Source organism: Rhineura floridana, chromosome 1, assembly GCF_030035675.1.
Source record: "Rhineura floridana isolate rRhiFlo1 chromosome 1, rRhiFlo1.hap2, whole genome shotgun sequence".
In the NCBI taxonomy this organism is placed as follows: Eukaryota; Metazoa; Chordata; class Lepidosauria; order Squamata; family Rhineuridae; genus Rhineura; species Rhineura floridana.
This window is the reverse complement of record NC_084480.1, coordinates 283,408,635-283,431,453: the sequence shown is the minus strand read 5'-3', so window position 1 is coordinate 283,431,453 and position 22,819 is coordinate 283,408,635. Positions and strand designations below refer to the sequence as shown.

Genomic DNA, 22,819 nt, shown 5'->3' with positions numbered 1-22,819 from the left:
AACTTCTCCCGGGTAGGGAGAAACGAAGAGATTAACCTCAAAGCCTATTTTTGTTGGGACGACCAGATCTCATTAATTTATGGGACGAGGTCCAGCCGACGAAGGTGGGACGGATTTTCAACAGCAAGCTCTATCTGTTAAAGCGAACGTTCATCTTATCTTCTAAGAGAGAACGCACTAACAGGCAAGCACCCTTCTTTCTATATTTTTCTTTTACTTGACTTAAATTGTTGCTGTTTAAAAGAGATTTGCCAGATTGATCGGTTTTTGACATCTCACTGGGGAGCCATAACTTCTCTCTGCTACGCACTAATTAATAGCTTATCTCTGTTTTTGTTGCAAAAAGCTGTCCTGGATTTGCATTCTAAAGATATACACAGAAGAGGGATTTCTATTCCAGATTTTTATTTTGAAGAATATTATACTGTCTGAGACTACTCTCTTTTTGGTCTATTTTATTTTGACGAATCTGTTTCTTGACGACTGCCATTAATTGTTTCGATCCTGGGAACTGCATTTTGTTTACTTAACTATGGAGAGATAAGGCTGTCTGCTCTGTTTATACTGTGATGTCACCAAGTTTGGAGTATTAACCCAATTGTTGCTGAAATAAGAAGTGGTTTTCCTATATTTTTCTTTTAAAATGGCAATTAAGAAAGTGGCTGAGAAGCTGGAAACAACTATGTTTCAGAAAATAATGGATGAGATTGAGATAACGAAACAAAACCTGCGACAGGGTTGTAAGGAGCTGAAAGTTGAATTGAGTAAAATGAAGCAGGAGATTAAAGATATAGGGGTCCCTGTGAGAGAGGTGACCCTGGAAGGGGTCCCTGTGAGAGAGGAGACCCCGGAGATTGGAACAAACGTGGAACAGGAAAAAGATTTGGAGTCTATGGACTTTAGAAACAAAATCTATTGTTTGGAGACACAGGAGATTAAAGACATAGGGGTCCTTGTGAGAGAGGAGACCCTGGAGACTGGAACAGGGGTCCCTGTGAGAGAGGAGACCCTGGAGACTGGAACAGGGGTCCCTGTGAGAGAGGAGATCCCGGAGATTGGAACAAACGTGGAACAGGAACAAGATTTGGAGTCTATGGACTTTAGAAATAAAATCTACTGTTTGGAACTCAATGTTATCTCTGAAGAAATTAATGAAGATTCTAGAGATAAAGTTATTAATGGCATGGATAATCTTCTGGACTGGAATGATGTGATGGAGCCCAATATAGAGAAAATCTATGGAATTAACTGCAGCCATGTGACAATGGAAAAACTTTCAAGAGATGACCCAGTGTATTTTGAAAAAAAGAACAGAGATATGATTTTACAGCTGTATTTCAGCAACCTATTCAGAATGGATGGCAAGAAAATATTTGGGATAGAGGTAATTCCCATTAGACTCTTACTATATGACTATGGCTTTGACAGCAAGATTATTATGGAATACTGATAATGGAAGATTGGATACTGAAATTACTGGACTTAACAAGACTACTGAAGATGGAAGATGGAAAATGGAACTAATAGGGATAATAGAACAATGGCTACTGAAATTACTGAACCTAACAGATTCTGATGTGATGGATTAATTGAAATGTTTATTTTGACTATGGTTATGACAATAAGATTATCATAATTAGTAATGAGATGGATTAATCGATATGCTTATCTGGAAAAAAAAATTGATAGATATATTTCTTAAAGAATTGAAACCTCTCTTTGACTTTTTGTGGAAAGAATAAAGTAATGTTTATGAGATTTGATGATTAAGTAAGATAACTACTGGAGGAAAGTGATTTTATAATATGACTTAAGAGACAGGATTGTTATATATTATAGACTTATAACTGATTTGATCTTTGACAAATGGGAAGTCAATATTTTACTCTTTATTTTTTATTTTTGTTTTTTTTTTCTTTTTTTCTTTTTGTTTAACTATTTTTGATTTTGTTTTTTGTCTTTGAATGTTTTATGATTTTGTCTTGTATGTTTTATGAAAATCTGAATAAAAATTATTGAAAAAAAAAAAAAATAATTTGGCAGGCCATCCCAACTCTTTCTTCATCTTAAAAGGGACACAAATTACCCATAAGATTTTGGGAACTTCCATCCCAAAGCAAACTGCTGTGCGGGAGGGGGGAATATTTTTGTTGGGATCACAGCGGGGGGTGAGTGGATAGGTTAATCCCCCCTCTGCCCTACTGCAGTTGGAATCCGGATCCTCTTCTCCCCCTACCAGGCTTCTTTCATTTGTAAAGACACAAGTGCAAGCCGCATATTTAAAGTAACATGTAGTTTGGCTTGTACACTGACCTTTTCCCAAGCCAATCAACAAACTCAGGGCGTTTCCAGATTACCTGTTTATTGAGCATTAATCTTCCTTTGTTTGCAGGGAGATTAGGCTATGTTAGCTATTTAATGAGCATTCATTCTGATTTGTTTGTGGGGAGGTTAGATGATATTGCATCAAAGCAATTGTAATCTCACATTTTCCAGTGCATTCTCCCATCACTTGTTTTATAATAAAAAGTCTGCTCTTTTGCACAACCTGAATTTGCAAGAATGTGATTGAATCCCACCTAAAAATAGCAACAGTCTGGTGGAAGCATTTGTTCAATGTTCTTACCCCACACCCCAAAAAAACTATTTTGTGTCTTTTGTAGTCATATCCACACCACACATTTAAAACACATTTATAGCACTTTAACAGTCATTGCTTCTGCCAAAGAATCCCGAGAACTGTAGTTTGCTTGTCACAGAACTACACTTCCCAGCACTGTTAACAAACTACAGTTCCCATTATTCTCTGGGGGACGCCGTGGCCATTAAAGTGGTATAATAGTGCTTTAAATGTAAGGTATGGATGTGGGCAGCATGATCCTTTTGGCTCTTCCAATAAGAAGGGCAAGCCATATTCCTATTGAAGACTAGAAAGTGGGTCCACTTAAATGATAGCTAAATGAACACAAGCTCTGGATCAAGGCAGTCCAGCCACCCAGTCAGCCATGGGGTCTCCAGGCAATAGAGCAACCACCTGCAGCAAGATGTGAAGCCAACTACAAACTTAGCCAAAGAGCCAAGTGTTCTTTCAGTCACACCCTATTTTAGCACTGTCTCTAAGCTCAACAGAAACAAATCAGTTGTAAAGGGATTTTTTTAAAACAAAGGTACAGCACTGTATAAACAAACTAAATGGATTCACAGCAAACCTGCAATGAGTAGAATAATGCCATTTTGATCAAATAAAGATTTCAGGATCAGGGTGATGTATTAGTTGTGCTTGTGTGTGAGGCCAACATGAAGCCCTGGAGACCATTTGGGACATGGAATTAGAAGATCAGTGTTCAACTCTGCTCAGCTGTAGATTTACTTTTAACTTGCTTCTTTAAATCATACAGAACTGTCTGCAAGCATTTCTCTCTAATACCTCTGTTCTCTGTGGTTTGAATTGTTTTAGTTGATCCTCCGTGGCGCAGAGTGGTAAGCGGCGGTAATGCAGCCGAAGCTCTGCTCACGGCTGGAGTTCGATTCCAACGGAAGGAGGAAGTCGAATCTCCGGTAAAAGGGGTCGAGGTCCACTCAGCCCTCCATCCATCCATGGTTGGTAAAATGAGTACCCGGCATATGCTGGGGGGTAAAGAAAGGCCGGGGAAGGAACTGGCAATCCCACCCCATATATATGGTCTGCCTTGTAAATGTCGCAAGATGTCACCCTAAGAGTCGGTAACGACTCGCACTATAAATGCGGGGACACCTTTACCTTTAGTTGATGGGTAGATGGTCTTTTCTCCCAGCTTGCATTTGTATTAGATGACTGACAATGCTATCCTATGCATGTCTACTCAGAAGTAAGCCACACTGAGTTCACTGGGGCTTTCTCTTAGGTAATGTTTATAGGATTGCAGCCTTGGTTGCTTTTAATGCCCTGAATAAATCAACACTACAAAGTTATGTAAGTTTTATATCGGCTTAAATGTCATGGCTTCCCCCGAAGAATCCTGGGAATTGTAGTTTGACAAGGGTGCTAATAATTCTCAGTTACAGACCCACTCATAAAATCAGGGAATGATTGTTATACCAGTTTAAATCCACAATGTACATATACTCTCAATCTCTGTAGTAAACTTGAGGTCCTTCCAGACTGTCAGTATTTTGGGGTGGGATTCAGCAAGTTACCAACAAATCCAAGTTGCACAATAAAGTGTGTTTGGTGCTCTGGCACAACAACGCCTTCCTTCCTTGGACTTTTTGCAATACATCAAGTGATGGGGAAATACACTGGGAACGGTGGAATAACAGTTACTTGGCATGATGTCACATTATAACCTCCCTGCAAACAAACTGGAATTAATGTTCAATAAATAGCTGATACCATCTTACCTCCCCACAAATTTGTGCAAACAGGTCATCTGGAAGCAACCATGGTACATTTTCCACTGTAACATGCAGGCAGTGATGTTAGCCAAAGTTGGGATTATCTGCACATTTTATTTTCCTTTAGCAGGAGGAGGTCGCATCCTGCTATTCAACTATGGGGGGGGGTTAAAGACTGATCAAATAACAGTCTAACAAGAGAGTCATTTTCAGTCCAGCATGGCCTTCACGTCAGTTGAGATGTTTGTGACATTTCCTGTGTTAATGCATCCAAAGAGATTTTTAAGAATAGGTTGTTTTCACCAGCATTTTAGCAGAGGGGTATGAATGTCATTTCTCCACTTTTCTGATTTTTCTCTTGTAAAACAGGATCTGTGCTTGTATAATGGTATTATGCACACACACAAAATAAATAAATGCACGATTGCAAATAAATTATTTTATTAGCAATAGTAGCTTTCTCTCTCTCTCCCCCCCCCCCGCTTCTGCATGCCTGCTTCCGTCCAGCTGGGGGCTGGCTGTCAAGCGGACAGGCCAACGACGTCACGGAAAAGCCCTGTCTCTGATCAGATGGGCTTAATATAAACCAGGTTTGCTGAGAAAGAATTAGAGAGGCAGCCCCTGAACAGAAGAAGGATTTTCGGTGGGAGACTGGATTGGTGTTCAATACTCTCTGAGAACTAGGGAGTGAGATTAACGGAGTCGACTCTGGTTGGAACAGACAGTAAAAACACCAACAAGGTAGTGTTGCTTTTAAGAAGTGTTGATTTGAATGTGTTACTTTAGCACTGCAGGCATATAAGTAGATAGACAAAAATGTACAAGTTGAAAGAGAGCTTAAGAAACTTTATTTCTTTGTTAGTCTATTAAAGTAACAGCACAATTAACAATACATTGCAACAAACAACAAGACTGTATTAAATGCATTAAATTAAAGGAAAACCAGCATTTTATTCTATCATTTTTTAAAGAGCATAGATAGATGTTAATTAAAGTCACAATGTAGTAATTAATGTGTGCATGTGTTGTACATATAGAGAGGAGCTTGACTCTATTAACTATCACCCTTGATTGAAAAAGTTGGTATGACTAGTCACTGAAGCAGAGAAGGAATCCTCTCATTTTGCACAGGATACTGGGTCTCTTTCTGACTGGCATTCCTTTGCATCTCTCTACTCAAAAGACAGGCAAGGGCAAAGATGATGACTCTGCAGATAGCTGAAAAATGCATGAAAGTATTTGCATTGGAAATGACATGGGGTGGAGTGTGCTGCTTTGCTACCTTTGCTTTTTTGGTACCCAAAGCCTTCTGAGAAAGGTCTCAGAGAGCTTGTCAGAGAGTTTGTCAAGTACACAGCTTGAAAAAGAGTTGAACTTGTGAATGCTTCTGTATTTTAATTTTGAAAGTGGCCTTCAACTACCTTTTTGGCAAATGTTTTGTTTGTTTAGCTGGAGAGATGTACCTTGAACTGAGAATGCTCAAGCTTAAGCTTGAATAAGCAAAATGTCTAAATAGCTGTCATATTGGGAGCTGGAGAGCATCAAAGCAACTTTCCTAAAAATGGTAGCTGCAAATGAGACTGACTATCAGGAATTACCTCACTGTACAATGTAACTCCCATCAATGCTCAACGGTCCTTCCCACAAAGTGGAATTAAAAGCCATCTTTAGACAAGGGGAGAGCACCCAGCTCACTGCTCCTGGGGAAATTAGGGCCTTCCCAGTTTGCTGGACTTCTTGCGTGATCAACAAACTATGGTTATTCATTTGTCATGTTTTCTCTTCCTCGTGATAGGACTTTGTAACTGAGCCTTTAAGGGGTGCACACACACACAAATAGGATATAGGTATGCAGTGCTAACTAAAACCATAGAAAATCAAAGGGGGCAAGGGAGAGCCAATGATGAAAATATAACAGCCCAGCCCCTAATGCATCTATGAAAAATGACCTGATATCATTGGTTTGTATAGTGTAAAATCAAGTTAACTGGCTTTTTCTAGATGCAATAGTACCATGGCAGATGACCAGTGCACTGATTTAGAGTATCAATCACCCATAAACCAGATGTTCAGACAGAGGAAAGGGACAGTCCACTTTTTTCATTGCTGCTGGTCCATACGGATGAGCAGGACTGGCACAGGGAGAGGGCTATTCTCATGCCTAAACGGCAATAAGTCCCAGAATAAGAAGTTATCTCTTTCAAGAGGCATTTTCTTTGTCATAAAGTGTGTTCCTCCTATTGTCACTCCTAGCAGCACCATTGAGAAGCACCCATTGATATTTCCATGGGTTGGGATGTTCATCACAGGTATTTCTAGATCTCGGGAACAGATGTGGGCTGCAGCAGTTCAATGGTACATGTAACATTTATGATGTTGCTGTTGTTGTTTTTAACCAGGGGAGGAAAAAGCCATGACTCTGAACAATGTTACAATGCGTCGCACCAGCAACACTTTGCAATCGCAGCAGCAGCGCTGGAGCATCCCAGCAGATGGAAGGCACCTGGTGGTCTAGAAAGACCCCTATGAGTGCAATCGGCATAAAAGGTACACCATCAACCCCGAAGAGTATTACCGAAGAAGCTGGTCCTCAGAGTCTTCTGATTCTGTCATCTCCTCTGAGTCAGGAAATAGCTGCTATCGAGTGGTACTCATAGGACAGCAAGGAGTTGGCAAAACAACCATCGCCAACATCTTTGCCGGGGTGCATGACAGCATGGACAGTGACTGTGAAGTGCTTGGAGGTAGGTCATTGTGTTCCACGCTGCAGAGATTTAAAGCCTCATGTGTAATCAGTGATTAGTCCTGAGAACTTGGAGCTCTTGTTATAGATGTGGTGATTCCTTTGGCTCTTATCCTCTGGGATGGTTTTGGCATGTGGATGCCTAATGACGAGGGATGGGGAGAAATTCGATTTAAGTTTTCATTTAAAGGTAAACCTACCAAATTTATACTTCCCAAAACAATATGCGAACCAAAACACACCCATCCTTCCAAATTCACACTTCTCCAAATTTTGCAGTGCAGTTCTCCAGCTGTTGTAATGTGTACAAAAATTGCATATACTAGAGTAAAATGTGCACAAAAATACATATATTTGTGAACATAACATAACAAATGCATTATATTAGGGGAAATTGCTTTCCAAAAATGTGCACATTAGGAGAAATTTGCACCAAAATGCTGGCAAATTTCATTTAAAAAACCCACACATTTATGCAGAAATGTGGAGAACTGAATTTTAGATTGGAAAAACTGAAAGAACGTAAATGGAAAGATCCATCTATCCACAAATCTAGGATGGTGATGGAGGAAGGAGATTGTATCAAACAGTTTGGTGTCACAGCTTTAAATCTGTCAAGATGCATGCAGAGCAGGAGTGAGGAACCTTTTTCAGTCAGAGAGCTGCATTCCCCTCTGGGCAGCTTTCCAAGGGCCACATGCCAGTGGTGGGCGGGGCCAGAATAAAAACTGGGAGGAGTAACTAATGTACATTTTTCTTTTGTGCAGTAGGCTAATTTCTCCATGCACACTCCTCTGTGCTCTCCATCCAGACCATTAAGATACATTATCAGAGATCAAGGAGACATTCTAGCCGGACAAAAACACTCAAGAAGTGAAGCAGAGCCACTGAGGGGTGTGGCCTGGAGAGAGGGGGTGTGGCTAGGGAGAGTTCTAAGGACCAGATAGAGAGGCCTGGAAGACCACAAATGGTCCCTGGGCCTGAATTCCCCACCCGTAACTCAAAGGAAATAGGGATTCTTATGCCATGCCAAAACTTAAATTCTTTAACTTATTAATTTACTCCATTTTTATCCTGCCGTTCCCACAAGATACTCAGGACAGCTTGTCCCTGTAGTGGTGACTGAGGAATCCATTAACTGCTGGAGCCCTTTTTGTGTGAGTGTTATGGCTCCGCAACTCGTTCCTGCTGAGGTTCACTGTAGGCTTTCTTCCCTGTAGCCCAACTATTTCAACATTTCTCTCAATTACAAACCAGACCAGCTTCAACAATACATGACTTTAATGATGCTTCAGAGCTCACACATTACTCATGAGAGTACTATGCAAAGTAGGAAAATCAGGTAAAATTAAGCTACAGGTTTAAGAAATTTATTCTTATGGCAAAAGTCAAGTTTCTGTGACTCACACAGTTAATCTCACATGAAATAAGGAAGAAAGAAGCATAATGGGGGATCCAAAGAGAAACAGAAACTAAACCTAGTATTAAAAGATTAGTATTAGTCTTGACCTAATTTAACAACTCTATTGCAACATTTCTGTCAACATTACACCTGAAACTAGCAAAATAAAGAGGCTGCATTAAAAGAGGCTTGTGTAGGAGTGTTCTTCAGCCTGTCCAGACCCAAGACCCACTGCAGCAACATGGGACCCAATTTCACATTTTCACTTTTTAGTAATAATAGTGCTAATAATGCACATTATTAATCCTAAAATGGTAATTCACCAAACAATATGCATTTAGTACTAACACAATTTAAAATTGCTACTTACACAAGACCAGTCTCTCTTCTCTTGCATCTTCTATCTCTCTTCTTTCTCTGTCAACCATTGCTGTTGCCTTTCTCCCTACCTTCTTGCACTTTCTATCTCCCATCAACTTTCCCCTGGTCCAGGGTTATTGCACATTGCAGGGAGTAGGATGAGGAGGATGTGACATCCCAGCTCCCCAGAGCTCTCACCTTCTGCAACCACCAAGCTTCTGCTTTTACCAGGATGACAGCGACTGCCATGGAAATCCGTAGGCCACTGAGTTATTCCACTGCAACTGACATTCCTCCATCCCAGTCCCCAGCGTGCTTTTGGGAGAAGTATGAAAAGCCATAGAAACAGATTAGAAAGTGAACGGGATGACCCTGTTCTGTAGACAGCTTTCTTGCTAGAGGCATAGCTCTCTACGAAGATGGAGCATATGGCTGGCCAGAAATGTATGTTTCTTATGGAAAAGGACCCCAGTTACATTGTAGCCCTCATGGAAATGGATAAAACATGTATCTTATCAGAAGAATGCATCCTAGCAGCATGTAGTGCCACTTTGGTCTGGGCTTCCTTAGCTGGACTCCAACATGGTGGTGACAGCTTTGCCATGACCCACCTGGTTTGGCTTCGCAACCCACCTCTGGGTTGCAACCTATAACACAGAGTACAGCATAGAAATTAAACCCACTGTGTTCAGTGGGACTTACTCCCCAGTAAGTGTATGCAGAATTGCATCTTTTGATTGCAATCCTAAACACTAGTGAGGGAATAAGCCCCATACTGGGACTGTACTGTAAGAAAGGTTGTTGTTGATGATGATAATTATAATAAACTGGCTTGAACTATTCACAGTGAGCACAATTACAACTCTTTGGTCTTACTCCAGAGACGACTGAGTGGTTGATGAACTATTTATTGCCTTGATCAATCTTTATAGTTCTACGCTGCAAATTGATGCTGGGTCATAGTTTAGAAGCCATCTTCCCTCTTCCATTAATCAATTATTCAGACTACTTCACAGCAGCACCTGTAATTACCAACAACTTATAATACAAAAAAAGTTCATAGGAGGGCTGCTACTTAAAAACTTTTCAACCAAGTAAAAGTGATCCCTGATTACTCATTCAGCAGACTTTCAAATTCTTGATTATTTTAAAAACTGTAAATGGGAGGTGCTAACTGAGAACTCACACAAGAGGGAATGCCTCTTCCAAGATGGGATCCACTACAATATCTGCACACATAATCTAAAAATGTGTTTCTTATATTTATATCATGCTTTTCTATTAAAAAAAATCCCAAGGCAGCTAACAATAAACATAATAAATAAGCAAACATACAGTAAGTGTCACTATAATTGTATCAAAATCAGATGAGAACAGATAAAGCATGTTTAAAAAATGACAGCTAGTTAAAAACACAATTGAAGTAAAAATGAAGATTAAAACAGAGCAACAGAGAAAGACAACCACATTAGTGGCAAAATGCTTGTTTAAATAGAGTTTTTGCCTGCTGGAGGAAAGCCATGAGCAAATAAACAGAGCCTTTTTTTTCTTCTGAATTGTTTTATATGTTTGTAAAAGTCTTCAGATTTAATCAATTTAATTAACCAGATAATCTTCGTATGCTTAAGTGAGCAAGATTTCTTTGTAATTGAGCAAGTTAGAGGCCTTAACATTAGTTCCGAGATATCAGTTCCAAATTCCATGTTCCTGGCTTGACTCCTAGTTTGGAATCACACCTGGTCATTCTATAGGTGTAGGCAGACTTAACATTTCCAGCCACACCTGAAATTCCTTAAAGCATTGTCACATTTCAGATGTGTGAGCTAAGGTGGGTAACGTTTCAGTGGGAGTCTTACCCTCTATTTCCAGTGTCCCTTCTGTGAGTGCTGTTGCTTCTGCAGCCAAAATGGTAGCAACCATACATAAGAGGGAAGGTATCGGTGAGCTTGGTAAATCTCCAGAGTGCCCAGAAGTACCCCCCCCATACATGTTCAGTGGCCGCAGAATGCTTGCTGACTGACTGTTGGAGGGGGGAGAATGGGGAAAATACCACAGAGTTTTGTGGAGGACTAAACACTGACTAACTAACTGGGACAGTGAACGGGAGCACTCCACACGGCAACATTTTGTTGCAGGTCCCACTTGTATCTGTTATAATGACCAAGGTGCCATAAAGTTCATTTCTAACCTTAAAACATCCTATCTCTGACTTCCCTCTTATTTTGGGGGCGAGGGGGGAAATAGCAAAATTACAATGGTAGAGCATACCCTGAAGATCCTAAAATGGCTAAAATTAGTGCTTGAATAGGGGGGAGAAGGAAGGTAGGGGCCCTTGATGAATTCTACAAGCCCCAACTACTGACTCCCTCCAATTTTAGTAATGGGTCTCCCAGTATTCTAAAAACAGTTGCTAAGGGGGCAGGAAGAGGGTTTCTCCCTACAACATAAGCACTGGCTGAAATGCCTTCCAGAGGCAACACCCTTTAGACAGCCCTATTCAATTCAATCCCCACCACTTGGGTGATTACCATTAATATTTTTAGTGCTCACTTTTTGCTGTCTTAGCCCCCCCCCATCACACCTTTAAAACACAAGATCATGGCACGTAAAAAAATAAACCAATTCTGCTTACCATTAGTACCGACTGGCAAACCTGTCAGTTTTCAGAGTTGACCTGCCCTCCTTGACCGTGTGCAGACAAATTACTTGTTTAGAATTGTGTTGATGATTTGTTTAAATTAATTGGAATTAAGGATGGAACAATCTGCTGATTTCAGTTCTCTCAGTTTCTCATTTTTCCAATTTTTAATTTAGTTCTTCACATTTCAGCATTAATTTTAGAACTTTTTTAAAAAATCCTAGTGTGAATTTCTCCTAATAAACACATTTTTATGCAGTTTTGATTAATGTACACATTTTTGCAAGCAATTTCTCCTCATATAATGCATTGGATATGTTTTTTTACTAATATATTCATTTTTATGCACATTTTCCTCTCATATATGCATTTTTGTAAACAATGCTTGGAGAACTGTATCATGAAAGATGTATAAGTGTAAATTTTGAAGGATGGCTGTGTTTCAGTACTCATATTGTTTCAGAAAGTATGGATTTGTTAAATTTGGCTTTAAATGCAAACTGAATCAAATTTCCCCCCATCCCTAATTGCAGTTCAGATTCTGCTTTCCAACTAGGTTATCAGGGCACCTTATATATACATGATAAAGAAGCAAAAGACCATTACAAAAAATAATCAGCTGCAGATCATTACCATGAAGCATTGACAGAGTTTGGGCTTCTTTTATCGACAGGCTAGTGTGGTGTAGTGGTTAGAATATTGGACTATGACCTGGGAGACCAGGGTTCGAATCCCCACATAGCCATGAAGCTCACTGGGTGACCTTGAGCCAGTCACTGCCTCTCAGCCTCAGAGGAAGGCAATGGTAAACCATCTCTGAATACCGCTTACCATGAAAACCCTATTCATAGGGTCACCATAAGTCAGGATCGACTTGAAGGCCGTCCATTCTCAACAGGAGATAAAAGCTGGAAATCCCCTTGTACAAGTCACACTGTGGAAGGGTTGGTTGTTGTCCCTTGCTAGAGGCTTTCCCCAGCAGGTCTTACTGTTGATTAAAATTGGAGCCCTGTGTGCTAATTATTCCTTGAGCTAATGGGCATTAGGCTAACTTTGTTTACTAGGAAGCAGGAAGGGAGATTGCAAGGGGGAGAAGGAGATGTAAGGGCGGAGATACACAACCACAGGGGCCTCTACCTGAAGGGTATTCTCCATCTTACAGAGGTGACGGTGAATGATTTACTGGGCACATTTCATCATCATCATATGTCCTAATTCCAGTCTTAAGGTGGAGAGTGCTGTTGCTTATATAACCAAACAGCACTGCCTGTTTCCAAGAGGAAGGCATCAACCTGTTTGGAGGAAAGTTTGCAGTAGTTAAAAAAAAGTGAGGGGACTCCTAAGGGTGGTTGGAACTTGAAAAGAACCTAATGCGGACTGAGTGTCCTGACTGACTGTTGGGATAGAGTAAGGGGGGGGAAAACCACTTGAGAGGGGGAATGGATTGGAGTGTCTGGAGTCCTAAACAGGCAATGCTCCACACTGCAACATTTTGTTGCAGGTCTCACTTGGTGAGCACTTAATTAGAAGATGCTGCCTCCTACATACCATATATTGTTCTTCCACTGCTCTTTGATGGCAGAAATTCAGTAACGGAATCTTTTATTATATTTGTATCTCATCTTTCTTCTCTCATGGAACTCAATGCCCCTATCTGGACAGGGATGTCCTCGCCTCAGTTGTTCATGCTCTGGTAACTTCTAGGCTGGATTACTGTAATGCGCTCTACGTAGGGCTGCCCTTGAAGACAGTTCAGAAGCTTCAGCTAGTGCAAAACGCAGCAGCCAGACTGCTGACGAGGACCAGCCGGTCAGCACATATAACACCTGTTGTGGCCCGTTTGTACTGGCTACCTATTTGTTTCCGAGCCAGATTCAAGGTGCTGGTTTTGACCTATAAAGCCTTACACGGCGTGGGGCCGCAATATCTTGTGGAACGCCTCTCCCGCTATGAACCTACCCGGTCACTTCGCTCAGCATCTAAGGCCCTCCTCCGGGTACCAACCCATCGAGAAGCCCAGAGGACAGTTACTTGATCTAGGGCCTTTTCTGTAGTGGCCCCCGAACTGTGGAACAGCCTCCCCGAAGAAGTACGCCTGGCACCTACGCTTCTATCTTTTCAGCGCCAGGTTAAGACCTGGCTATGCTCCCAGGCATTTTAAGCGTTTATGTTATAATTTAAATTTTTTCTTTTTTCTTTTTTTCTTTTGTTGCTGCTTGTGTTTATTGTTTGTTGTCTGATTTTATTGTTGATATTTTGTATTTTAACCTTTTTGTACACCGCCCAGAGAGCCACTCGCTATGGGCGGTCTATAAATGAAACAAATAAATAAAAATAAATAAACGGTGGCAAGCCACAAATCTGAAAACACTCCTCCAGAGTCCAATCTCAGAGTGTGATACTCCGGATTGTGATCTCAAAAGTCATGCTAGAAATACAGCACTGCAAAAACCCAGAGTGGAATGTAGTTGAGGTGGATTCTGCATGCATAGTTCCCAGGCATCTCCCATCTAGGCATAGACCAGACTGGACCATCGTTTAGTTTCAGCATGGATACTGCATTATGTGCCCTCAGATCATGACTTAGATACTAAGACAGGGGAAACATCCCCTGATGGTTTTATGCCTGTCACCATACCTATGTTTAAACCTCTGTAAAAAGAAAGGTAGCAAACCTACATACAATCATAGTCCAACAAATTCCATTTAATTATCCACTTAATAAAATGGAAATGGACTGCCTTCAAGTCGATTCTGACTTATGGCAACTCTATGAATAGGGTTTTCATGGTAAGAGGTATTCAGAGGGGGTTTTCCATTGCCTTTCTCTGAGCCTGAGAGGCAGTGACTGGCCCACGGTCACCCTGTGAGCTTCATGGCTGTGTGGGGATTTGAACCCTGGTCTCCCAGGTCATAGTCCAACACCTTAACCACTATACCACACTGGCTCTCATCCACTTAATAACATATTTATTATTAGCATATATCTTTAGGATATATTTAAAATTTGTATCCTCAATTGTGTCTTTTTCTGCAAGAAATGGGGCACATTGCTTCCTAGCTTTCAAAAGGAAAAGAGAAATAAGGGGGGAAACATTAGATTGCAAAGACTGGGAGGGTAATCTAGTTATCAAATTGTATGGGTAGCTTATATAGCCCCAAGCCTGGGGCCTCTAAAATTCTTTAAATTATAGCTTGCCTTTAGAACAATAATCCTTACCCTAAAGACAGTCAAGTGGGATTACAGATGAAAGAAAATGACAGGAAATGCATTGCTGTTTCTGGTATTTTCACACATTCATCATATTGAGCAAGAAGCACTAAAGAAAAGTTGCCAATTTAACATTCTGCAAGGGAACAGCTGGTGTCTTTCTGAAAAAGGCCAGTGCCCCTTTCCTTTCTGCACACTTTTGCCCCAGGCAAAAACTGTTTCATTTGAGTTGCTTGCAGCAGCAATGCCTATTCACCCATAAACTGAGTGAAAACAAGTATTTTCCATTACTAAGCCTAGCTGGAGTCTGTGTGTCCCACAGCTCCCATGGGGTCAAACGTTCAGTATTTGGCTTATTTCTTCCAGTGGGTCTTCTCCCTCCTCTTATTACTCTCTTTAGGATAAAGATAACTTCAGCAAAGAGTGGATGTCATCATTTGTCTTACTGGCTTCATAGTTTCTATTGTGGAAATAATAAGTTTGTGTAGCTCATGGAAACTATAAGATCTTTGCCAGAGTCCTGCTATTTAAATGACAAATGTAAGAAGATTTTCATCAGGATTTTCCCCATTAAGCTGAAATATATATATAAAGACATCCCTCATAGTCATAGCTATTTGCATAGAGAGGAAGGGTAGAAGGTACAGTGAATGGAACAGACTTTGTAAAAGCATTTTAGGTTGGCAGTACTGCAGTGCTGGTATACATACAATCACAAGACTTGGTAGGAGCCTCTAGCAGAGGTTACATAGTCCAACTCCCTGCTGCTCATGCAGGAAATCTGCTGCTACAGTATCCTGGATAGATGGTGATCCACATGGATGCTGCAAAGCAATAGATTTTATATCCTGAGATGTTTTTCTTCATTGTAATAGGAGGTTCAAAACAGGTGAAACAATACCTTCTGTCAGAGCAAAAGTTACATTGGTTCAAAAGTATTTCAGCTTTTGAGATCCATAGAGGGCTTTCCTTTATAGAAAGCGGAGAAAAGTTGTATACTTGTCTGATGAAGAGTTCTCTGCAACTCAAAAGCCTGCACACTCTTACACCAATGTAACTTGGTTTAATATGAATGTTGCCTTTGTTTTGGGATCTGTAGAGCAACTGCTGTCAACTGAACTACCATACAGTCATAGAATTGTAGGAGATCATTTCATTTTTGGCTAAAATAGAATCTTCTGTACAGCAGTCTATGACATTTCCAAATTAGCACTGAAGAAATGAAAAAGAAAAATACTGACGCTGTATGATCTTTCTTCTTTTTCTAGAAGATACCTATGAACGAACCTTGCTGGTAGATGGTGAAAGTGCAACAATCATACTTATTGACATGTGGGATAACAAGGTAGCGTGCAACATTCAGTTTGCCATGCTGAAGTTTAACAAATATTGCTTTGGAAAGTTGACTTTCAGGATTTTTTTTTTAGAAAACCTAAAACATTATGTGTTCTTGAGCAATTGTAAGGCAAAGTGATGAGTCAGATTTGATCATTTTCTTCTTTTTTTTAGCCCATAAATTCAAAAGCATCTACGATTAGGAATACTGAGATGCAAAACCTGGAAAAATTTCAAGGAGCCTTTGTGACAGTCAAAAACCTCGAAGATGAGCTCTTACTTTGTGCAGGGAGAGGTTGCATAAAAGCAGCTGGTGGGCTAGATGCTGCTTGTTTGTGGGCTACCAGTTTGTCACTTTTGCTCCGGTGTGCCTGGTACTCCATGGGAGCCTAGCCTGCCTTTGAGCGCAGCTTCAGAGACCCAGCAGTTTGTTCCATCCATATACATGAGATCAGGTGGATGGGGAACAAGAGACAGGGTCATTCTGGTGGTAGCATCATATCTGTGGAACTCCTTCCCAGTGGAGATTGGCTAGGCTAGGCCAGTAAAACATTTTTTGTTTAAGGGTGGCTTTCAGTAACCTGCCATTTTACGATGTCTTCAATTACATTTTAGTACTGTTGCCTCTAGGTAAGATTCAAATCATACCCAGAGCAGACACAGTGAAATCTGTGGACTCAAGTTACTTAAGTCCCTAGATTTCAATGGGTCCATTTTGAGTAGGGATAGGAACCGTTGGCCAGTGCCAGTTCAAAAGCAATCCATCGACCTAACAAGGTGGTATCAGTTCAAGTTAATTCTTTGTCTGCTAGCCATTGTTTTTAATGATCTAGGATTTTTCCCCTTGGGAAAAAAATGATATAAATATCGATATTTTGAAAAGAAATGTTGTTAAATTAAAGGAAACACAGATGGCTTGAAGGAAATATTAGTAAAAATATTGATATTAATTTAAATATTTTAGATGCAGATTGAAAAAAAAACTCCATTTCCAAAAGTAGCTGTGGAAAATCTCTACATAAAAGTCCAATTTGCGATGATAGCGAATTAACGAATTAATGGAAAATTCACTACCAAATCCGAATTGGGCGGAATTCTAGCACATGGGAATGGCCAAGGCTGGATGTCACCCTCTATGTTTTACTATTGTTTTCTTTTTATTATAATGTGATTTTCTATTTAAATACAAAAGTGGAATATAACTAATAACTCAACTAAAGGTTGGTTTCAAGGGGCTCACTACTCATGGCTACTTGGAGGTTTGCAGGAGCCACCACCTGCAATATAACATGCTTTGCCCACTATTGCAAGTGCTACCTTTCAAAGATCCAAGCTGGCACAGGGCAGCAGTTCCACACAACCAGCTGGCAGAAGACAGGGAACTGGCACTGGCAGGGTTTTAAAGGGGACGGCACATACCTGATGGTTGTCTGAACTGGCCCTAAGCCTAATATATTATTTATTTACATTACATTTATTACAACTCATTTGCTCTTTGTTCATTTTTAAAAAAATATATGAAATCATCCAAGTTCTCCAGCTGATATGATGACATATCCCCTTCAAATATGTTGAAGGTGCCCCCACCATCTATGAGTGGGTGTAGGAACTTATCCCTATTATTTCCATGTTGTTCCGACCTCTGCTACCAAAGTTTCTGTTAAAGAAATAATGTCCAGGAATGCATCTACTTTATTACCTGAGGTATTACTGTACTTATATATATTGTATCTTCTTCTTTGGCTGCTTTGAGAGCTAATTTGGCTAAAAAGCAGGATATGATTATAATAAATAAACAAATAAAATATTCTTCTACCCAACTATTGAAGAGACTGGAGCCCTGTCCTTCTTTGCATCTGGCCTCCCTAGGAGGAGATACAGAGTGCCTTATGCCACGTCTCTGACTAAACTCAGCTTACAAATGCAGGGAAAGTGGAGTAGGATGGAATTTTCTGAAAATCTTAATGATGAAGTTAGGTTTTTTTCTAGTTCCTTTCTCATTCCTTGATCTCGAAGAAAAGTGTCATTTTTACCAGCTTTTTTAAATATACAAACAATCCTCACACATTCACATTATTGTATGTATAATATTATATGTATATTATATGCATATACACTCCAACTTTCATAAAGTTAAGAGAACATTAACAGACACATACAACAATATAAAAATACTTAGGTATTAATACTTACAAAACTATGTTGCAGAAATATAGTACCATGGTGGCTTGACTCTTTTATATATATACTATATGTGGGTTGTGTATAATTTTGCATATAACTAGTCAATTGTCAGTTGATAAATGCATGAGCAGCTCAGACATAAGTGGGTGCTCAGTGCTACAAGAGGTTGTCCGATGTGGGTTTAAAATGGATTCTTCCTCCATCTCTAAAAGGAGGTCAAAGGCAGAGTTAAGATGTAGGCTTCTGCCCCAAAGTAACCATGTGCCTCACAGGGCAGCACTCATGTACCAAAAATAATGACAGCATCATGTTGCAGCACTATTATATTTTCTCCTGTTGACGCTTGTCTAACAGTTAAGACATCCAGAATTTTCTGACCCAGAATGCAATATGTTTTATTTAAACAGGGTGAAAATGGATGGCTCCAAGATCACTGCATGCAAGTTGGGGATGCATATTTGATTGTCTATTCCATCACGGACCGTGCAAGCTTTGAGAGGGCATCTGAGCTCAGAATACAGCTCCGCAGGGCACGCCAGACAGAAGACATTCCCATTATTTTAGTGGGCAACAAAAGTGATCTAGTTAGGTGCCGAGAAGTCTCTGTTTCAGGTATGAGCCACTAGATGTCAGTTGGTAATGCTGTTTGTTGTCTGCTTCTACTCTGTCGACACTAATATTGCTCAAAGGAATTGTAATCTTGGATATGTCTACACTACAGATGCCACCAACTGTGCCTTTCTCTCAAGAAACTCGGCACAGGAACTGGGGACTATCTGTAATTTTCAGCATTCTTACAAAACCTATAGCCATAAAGCAGGGATGGGGAATCTGTGGCCCTCCAGATGTTATTCGATTCCAACTCCCATCAGCTCCAGCCAACACAAGAAGAGATTATTTTTTCCACATGGCTGCATCCACAGGGATGTTCCACATGGAGGGTTTAGGACCTGTGGCCAGCTTTTGTTTTGTTTTGTTTAAAAAGCTGTATTCAATGCTAGCCCAATTTAGGGTAAACCTATTGAAGTTAATAGATATGCCTAATTTAGGTTGATTAATTTCAGTGGCCCTACTATGAGTAGGACTTAATTGAATACAACCCAGTGTTCCAAGTGCTATGGCTCCATGTGTAAAAGCTGGTATATATTCACCAGTTGGTAGAAGCAGGCAGGCAGAGCGACCCTAACTATAGAAAGCCAGTGTAACTTAAGCTAGTATAATTTATACCAGTGTACATTACCCCTATTCCAAACTCCATTTAGGAATCTCAGGGAGGGGCTACTGCTGGCCCAAGTTTTGAGGATTGTCCTAGGTCACATGACTGAGCTGAACAGGGTTTGGAACAGGTATCGGTCTCCATATGCCCAGTCCCACCTCTCCCTTGGAAGGCCTCATTTTTGGGACTTACACCAGTGCAAGTTCCACTGGCTTAGCTGGCAGAGCCCCATCTTAGTCAGGGTGAGGGACTTACATGGGCATAGCCCTGGCTTAACCAGGAAAGTCCAAGATCTGCTGAATCCAAATTCTCTCATCCCAGCGTTTCTTGGGTTTGGATTGTGCTGTAAATTATGCAAAATCAGGAAACATATTTAAATTTACATAATTTATGCTAGCTGCCAAATTCAGCTTTTTCTGTCACAGAATTTGGGTATGTTGATGCAGAACTTGGCACAGCAATAAATACGGCAAAGGATTGGAGGTAGATGATTCACTGGATTGTTGTCACTACCAATTCTTTGTTTTTATTATTTATTTAAATAATTAATTTATATCTCGCCCTTCCAAAAGGGGCCCAGGGCAGCAAGCAGCAACACTAAAAGCACTTTAAAGCATCTTAAAAACAAACGACTTTAAAATATATTATTTATTTACATTTACATTTATTACAACTCATTTGCTCTTTGTTCATTTTTTTTTAAAAAATGAAATCTTTCAAGTTCTCCAGCTGATATGATGCCATATTCCCTTCAAATATTTTGCAGAGGGCAGAGCCTGTGCAGTTGTGTTTGACTGTAAGTTCATTGAGACCTCGGCGGCTGTCCAGCACAATGTGAAAGAGATGTTTGAAGGCATAGTGCGTCAAGTACGGCTAAGGAGAGACAGCAAAGAGAAGAACGAAAAGAGGCTGGCATATCAGAAGCGGAGAGAGAGCATCCCTAAGAAAGCCAGGCGATTCTGGGGAAAAATTGTAGCCAAGAAAAACAAGAACATGGCCTTCAAACTTAAGTCCAAGTCCTGCCACGATCTATCTGTCCTTTAGGAACAGTGGTCCATCCCAAGCATTCTCTTTCATTGACATTATTCAACTGCCGTTTGAACAGTAAATCAATCTATATTAGATTGGGCAGCAGGAAATGCAAGTCTGACTTGGATTCACAGTTGTGATTATTGTGATGAATTGTGTCAGCAATAAGGTCAGCCTAATGCATACATGGATGAAGAAATGTCATTTATACTTTCTGTTTTGTATTTTAAGTGTGTGAATGTGTTTGGGCAAGTGGGTGGAGGGAGAACATTTGTCTTATAAACAAGAACATTCCAAACTTACAATGAGATATGTCCAAGAAAACACAGTTTTTCTTGTTGCCTTTTGGATAATGGCGTGAGAATTGGAAAGCACCATTTAGAAAACAGATGACATCTTTTCATTATTATTTCTTCTTAATTCTTTAAGCCAATGAAAAGGAGGCACTAACAAGATATGCCTTCTCCCTAATCAAAGTGTTGACTTTATGTGCCCACAGCTGAAAATCTTTGCTGATGTGATATCTCTTATCCCGGTGGCTAGAAAGATATCAACAGCAGTCAGATAACTAGATATTTGTATAAATGGGAGCATTATTTACAGAGGGTTTGCACTGCCATGGAACAATATGAAAGATGAATGTGAATTTCACTAAATGAGAAGATTTGGATACCTGAGGATAGAATATTGGAGGTTTTAACTGCTAGTGGCTGCAATCCTATGCCTGCTTAATAAGTCCCATTGAATTCAGTGGGCCTTACTTCTGAGTAGGCATGTACAGGATTGCACTGTAACTATAGAGTAAGCACTAAAGCCTTTCCTTGTTGCATTTAGAGCCATTCAGTTATCTGGAAAACATAGTTATAGGAGAAACCTGTAATACGACTTTCTCTTGTGTTGTACCACAAAATTGTTTATAATGATGGAAGAAGTAGGAAATATGAGACATAAAATGAAGTGCAAGATGCCAATTTTTTTGGGGGGGGGAAATCCCACAACCCTCCTTTTCTAAGAAACCAGATTTTGTGCTGAAATCTTGTATTTGTATTATGCCATAAGAATTTGTATTTATTATCTTTCAATTATTAATTGTATTTTTAATAGGTGAAATGTAGGTGTGGGAAGGATGGGGAAGACATAGTGTTGAAATATATTTATTAAGTGATTTCTTAAGAAAATGTTGATTTTATTACTGTTTTCTATATGATATCTTTTGGATTAAACAACATTTTATTTACATACCTTGTAATAAACCAATAAAAGGTTTCACTGCCTTTGAGCCTAATAAGGATTCTCAAGCATTTGTTCTTTTCATGGTTTGTTTGAAGTTTAGCTCATACAAGAAAAGATGTTGATTTGGAGTTGGGAGATAAATTTGCCCAGTCCACATTTTAATGAGAACTTACCTAATTCTCACTTCCTGAATCAATACATGAACTGAAACACAGCTATCCTTTGACATTTACATGTCTTCAAATTTTGCAACGCTATTCTCAAACAATAACAATGTATACAAAAAGGTACAGATTAGAGAAAAGGGTGCACAAGAATGTATATATTAGTGAAAATAACATGCAGCATACTAGGAAATGCATTATAAAAACACATTAGGAGAAACTGCTTGCAAAATGAGTAAAAGAGGGGAAAAGCACATAAAAATGCATGCAGTTTTCAATTTAACTTAAAAAAAACCTCAAAGTGATGAAGAAATGGGACAAACTTAAGATCTGAAAAATCAGAGAATGAACTTGACTGATCCATCCATCCCTAATTTAGTGAAAATATTAAACACGCTAACCTGATTTACCAAAAGTGGCTGAAATGTTGTCATGTGTAATATGTATAGTACCCTCCCAACTTGGTGCCATGACCATTGGATCCTCAGATCCATTTTGTTTTCCACAGTGGCCAAATAGATGCTTCCAGGAAGCCCACCAACAGGGCATGAAAGCAATTGCCCTATTTTTGCTCTTGACCCAGCAAATGGCATCCAATAGCTTATAGTCTCTGGATCAAGAGTTTCTATTTAGCTCTCATGTTTGTTTGTTTGCTTGAAGAATGTATAAACCACTTAAATATCTTAAGTGGTGAACAAGAGTATATTATAAAGCCACGAAAGTGGCTGTATACTATAGTCAGCATGGATTTTTCACATTCCACAATGTTAAATTGAAAATACTCTCCACATGCCATTCCGGTGCTTCCCATGAGCTCATTTTAAAACAAACCCTTACAAAATGTATAGTCCTGAATTCAGAAACACTTGCTTAACAACTCTCTAACTTTTCATGGCGATACAACAGTCAGAGAGAATTGAGAGTTTAAAG

The 22,819-nt window shown here is 39.8% G+C and overlaps 1 protein-coding gene across 1 annotated transcript; it reads left to right on the top strand.

The window, feature by feature from the left end:
- Positions 1-4,940: 4,940 nt before the first annotated feature.
- GEM (GTP binding protein overexpressed in skeletal muscle) lies at positions 4,941-21,768 on the top strand. The gene is given in 5 exon segments (XM_061607326.1): positions 4,941-5,115; positions 6,774-7,118; positions 15,997-16,073; positions 18,655-18,859; positions 20,230-21,768. Coding segments are annotated over 4 exon segments (891 nt in total). The 5' UTR covers positions 4,941-5,115; positions 6,774-6,787; the 3' UTR covers positions 20,508-21,768.
- The last annotated feature ends 1,051 nt before the right edge of the window (positions 21,769-22,819 follow it).